The 4,494-nt window shown below is 36.1% G+C and overlaps 3 protein-coding genes across 3 annotated transcripts; 2 read left to right on the top strand and 1 right to left on the bottom strand.

Annotated features, from left to right (window-relative positions):
* The first annotated feature begins 40 nt into the window (after positions 1-40).
* LOC109587939 (uncharacterized) lies at positions 41-1,474 on the top strand. The gene is made up of 5 exons (XM_020004148.1): positions 41-376; positions 425-484; positions 584-710; positions 766-816; positions 906-1,474. Exons 1-5 carry the CDS (start codon positions 157-159, stop codon positions 1,180-1,182), a joined length of 735 nt encoding a protein of 244 aa, XP_019859707.1. The 5' UTR covers positions 41-156; the 3' UTR covers positions 1,183-1,474.
* On the bottom strand, positions 1,290-3,508 carry LOC100640894 (NEDD4 family-interacting protein 2-like). Its single transcript, XM_003390548.3, has 7 exons — positions 3,417-3,508; positions 3,271-3,343; positions 2,462-2,532; positions 2,300-2,414; positions 2,117-2,241; positions 1,724-1,871; positions 1,290-1,604 (listed from the first exon to the last, which is right to left on the bottom strand). The coding sequence occupies exons 1-7, from the start codon at positions 3,447-3,449 to the stop codon at positions 1,522-1,524; spliced, it is 648 nt and encodes a 215-aa protein (XP_003390596.1). The 5' UTR covers positions 3,450-3,508; the 3' UTR covers positions 1,290-1,521.
* Positions 3,509-3,594: 86 nt separating this feature from the next.
* Positions 3,595-4,429, top strand: LOC100641018 (replication factor C subunit 3-like). The gene is made up of 4 exons (XM_003390549.3): positions 3,595-3,757; positions 3,818-3,955; positions 4,103-4,170; positions 4,300-4,429. The coding sequence occupies exons 1-4, from the start codon at positions 3,671-3,673 to the stop codon at positions 4,400-4,402; spliced, it is 396 nt and encodes a 131-aa protein (XP_003390597.2). The 5' UTR covers positions 3,595-3,670; the 3' UTR covers positions 4,403-4,429.
* The last annotated feature ends 65 nt before the right edge of the window (positions 4,430-4,494 follow it).

Below are 4,494 nucleotides of genomic sequence, written 5' to 3'. Positions count from 1 at the left end.
TTCAAACAAGTATGTAGCATAGTTGATAAATAATACATGTTCATCAATCACTAATTATTATTTTTAGTTGGTTCAATATATAGTACAGTTGATGCCACATGGGCTAGAATTACATGGAGTCCTCCAAACATTTTATCTTTAGATTATCCAGTCATTATGTATGAAATTGGCTATCAACAGTCTAATGACTTCTGTGAGGAGTCAATTGATGTTTTAGCAACAAATCTAGCTAATGTTTCCAGTACTAGCTTCAATATCACTGGTCTTACTCCTGATACAAGGTATGTCTTTGCTGTAAGAGCTTACACTAGCAATGGATATGGTGAATGGAGTCTCGTTGCTAATGAAACACTTGCAGCAACAATTTTTATAACTGGTAAAGGTGATTATGTATTAATCTTATGCTTATACAATTATTATGCAGTGGATAGATGTGTAGTTCCAACACAAAATATTTTAATTGGAAATGAAACAAAAATTACTAGTGAGTTTTTCAAGTACTAGAAGCTATCATGTACTTTTACTGTTATAGCATTGGATTATGTTAACTAAACTATCATGTCATTCAATTTTTATCGTGTAGGTACTGGCAGTAAAACAGTCAGTATAGCTTTTGGTACAGCTATTGCTATCTTAACTGTGGCACTAATGATAAGTCTGGTTGTTAATATATGCCTTTGCTTCTGTATTCATCGTCGCAGTAAAAATAAGTGAGTAAGCCTTTTATCACTCGCTGCCTCAGTATAAACTGTCACTACTATATAGCACTGCTAACAAAGAGCCACTCAATTTATGTATAAACAATTCACATTCCAGGTATAGTAAACCAATAACTGTTACTAATAATAACACTCCTACTGCACTGTTGATTATCTTCTTTGTGTCATGCACCTTTACTCCTATAGTCCACAAGAAGATGAACAAGAGATCGTGTTGCAGCTATGCGAGCCATACAGCCTCAAAAATGCTATTTTAGCAAAACAAAACGAAACTGGAGGAGGAGGAGAGGAAAGTAAAGTCAATCACACAACATCTGGTCTTGATGCTGTGTACGATTATACTGATCATGATCAAAATGACTATCAAGAGTATGGAAATGATCCCGAATACATATACATACCAAATATGGAAGCACTAAAAGATAATGCTAAAGGACTAAAGAATGATCATGATTATGTGTGATAATAACTATAAATATTAAATTCAAAAGTTAATAATATTGTTTTTTTTTGCCGCAAGACAATAGTTTATTATTGTTAAGGGATTACAATGTTATAATCACTTCATCATTTTTTAATACAAAACTGCGTGATAAACTAACGAGGATTACAATAACAAGAAAAAATTAGAGCTATAATTACAAATAAGGCTCATTCATGCTATAAGCACGTACATGCACATGTATAATATATGAAGGACATGCACATGTACAGTCACACTTAATAATAGGAGGAGAGTTAGTGCAAAATCAAAATCATGTGTTCTGAGATTATCATTATATTGTGGAGGGGAGGGAGCAGTTCAAGCATTGCTTATTTCATTTGGGTTTCTTCTTGGACGAGACTGACAGAAAACTGAGATACCACGAGCAAACATGAATAGACCTAGAAAAAAGAATTATTGAAGTCATCATTTACCACACACCACACAATCTTTCCTTTCTCCCTCCCCCCCCTCTCTCATCCTCTCTGTCTCTCTCTCCCTCCCCCTCTCTCCTCCTTACCCATGAATCCTAGTATCCAGAAGAAGAGACGGAGGAATGAGTAATAGCGCTTAGCACAGCTGTTCCACGTGACAGAGTCTTCCCCGTAGTAATAAGCATCATCAGAGCAGAGGGAGTGAACTGCTCCAGTTAGGTAATCTGGTTGAAACTAAAGACACAAAAATAAAACACAATCATTTTGAAAGTAAATGCAATCAACATACATGTACATGTAAATAGTCAATGTGCTAGTATATACAATGTACATGTACATGTACATCATATTAAATAAAATCTAAAAGGTCATAGTTACTTATTTAAGCTAGCCTACTACTGTATCATGATGAATTTAAGTACATGTATATATACATACACATGTACATAAGTATAATATTCTATTGAGTATCGGCTAACCTCGACAAAGATGGTCTTAAAAACTAGTGAAAGTCCCAAACCAGCAGCAGCTCCCGACTGAGCGGCCAGTGTTGTTGCAAGGCAGCACGAGATGAGGTAGCCCAACCACGAGAAGAAGAAACAAACTAAAAAATAAAAAATACAATCAAAACAGAGAAAGTGAAGAGAGAGAGGATATCGTACCCAAAAAGAAAACGACAAATTCGCAAGTCGATCCTGACTCTCCCAAGACCCTGCGTTGAGAGACAAACCTTATGGTCCCATCCGGACCCTCTGGTATTTCCAACACACCATCCTTCTGTAATGGTAGTCATGATAACAGCTCATTACCAACTCTTCACTCACCTCAAATTTCTCTGATTGTTCGTACGTAGGCAGTGGCATTGCTGCAGCTGGAATAGGAGTTACTAGTACCACTAGAAATATAAAGACACACAAATAAATACACATGATCTTAGCTAGGAGAGGTTCTACTATATGTAATACCGTATGGCTAGAAAATTCCGTGGGGTATTTAATTTCGCGGATTTCGTGGGTAACTTCTTAACCATGAAAATTAATACCATGGAAATGCTCACTGCGCATGCGCAGCATGTGAAAATCAATGACTTAATGCAAGTGCACGTGCAGAAACGTGAAATTTAACTCCCTTGAAATTAAAGAATTAAGAGCTTTTCACTAAAACACGAAAATTTATGCCCTCGAAATTTTCTAGCCATACGGTAAGAATGGGTCAACAACTCTCAATAAAACAGTAAAATCAGCACACAGTAATTGGATGAATGCAAACAGAGCCAATATAACATAGAGATAATGTGTACTCCAATTCATGCCAATAGAATTTGACTTACAGCCTTACATGCATATGTGTACATTGTGTACTATTACATGTAATATCTAATGTGTGTTTATACAAATAAAGACTTCTCTGTCAATCGATATACTTGATCATTAATATAAAGACATAAACCCAAAGTCTATTTAGGAACGACAAATTAAGAGGTGGAGGCTATTTTTAAACTACTCCACCCATAGCTTTTATACACTCATCTCTCCATACACATTCACACATTGTCCCAATACACAGTGTCACCAGTGGCCCAACAATCATTAATACAACAAAACAAGTCTTTATTAAAGATTAGTAGTCTCACCAGGTTTCTTAGGTGGCTCGTATGCAGGCGGTAGATCCATTCCTCCTCCACCTGTTGCCTCTTCTTCTGGTGACTAAAAGATACAGTACATGTTTATAATGAGAGTGAGGGTACCTAGAGGACTAATGTAAGGTCTATGTACTTACCAGAAGAGGCTTTTTCTCATAGCCTTCATCCATTTTCGCTGACTTTTGTCTTTCTTGTTGATACAATTACGTCATTTTTCAAATCACGTGATAATGGCAATATCCAGAGTGGGCGGGTCAGATTTGAGCCACGCCTATATTCAGCCACACCTTTTAATTGCTGCAGCGTGATAGTTATTTTTATAATTATTTTTTAACTAGTAAACAACACGTTTTTGGGGGGAGAGCCTTTCAAGGAGCTTTCAGAGTACAGAATGAGTCTATGGGTAGATAAGTACAGACCAACCAACCTTAATAAACTCCATTATCATCAGGAGCAAGCTGCCAGTTTGAAAAGACTGGTAAAAATACAAATACTTATGAGAGTAATTTTATGTGTCTTTTGCCCCTCCCTTCATTAGGTCCAGTCTGATGATTTCCCTCATTTGCTGATTTATGGCCCGTCGGGTGCAGGAAAGAAAACAAGAATGGTTTGTATACTTCGTGAGTTGTACGGGGCCGGAGTGGAGAAACTACGTATTGAACACATGGAGTTTATAGTAATTGATTAATAATGGGGCGGGGTTATTATAATGTCACACCAGCTGTTATTAAAATTTTGATTCTGTGGCCTATTGAATACTGTTTGTACATTATTATTATTATTATTGAGTCTCACGTGGTTTTTTGATTTTTGATATTCCCAGACCCCGTCAAAAAAGAAGATTGAGATATCTACGGTCGCTAGTAATTATCACATTGAAATGAACCCAAGGTGATCCTTTTTAATTTAATATTATTTGAATTCAAATTTTGAATAAATGCCAAGTAGATATGCCCGTTTCATCCTTTTTTTTTCTTTCCCCCTCTCTCTTTCTCTTCCTCTCTCTATCTCTCTCTCTAGTGATGCCGGTATTCATGATCGTGTTGTCATTATGGGGTTACTGAAAGAAGTAGCTCAATCACACTCACTGGACACTAGCCACAAAGACTTTAAAGGTCAGTAAACTTGTGTAAACTCCAATTTTATTCAGAATGAGTTTAAAGTATTGAAACAACATAATACATATCAGAAAAAAAATTATAAAAATGTAGAATT

Source organism: Amphimedon queenslandica, unplaced genomic scaffold (assembly GCF_000090795.2).
Source record: "Amphimedon queenslandica unplaced genomic scaffold, v1.1 AMPQUscaffold_12374, whole genome shotgun sequence".
Lineage (NCBI taxonomy): Eukaryota > Metazoa > Porifera > Demospongiae > Haplosclerida > Niphatidae > Amphimedon > Amphimedon queenslandica.
This window is presented reverse-complemented; position numbering and strand designations above follow the sequence as displayed.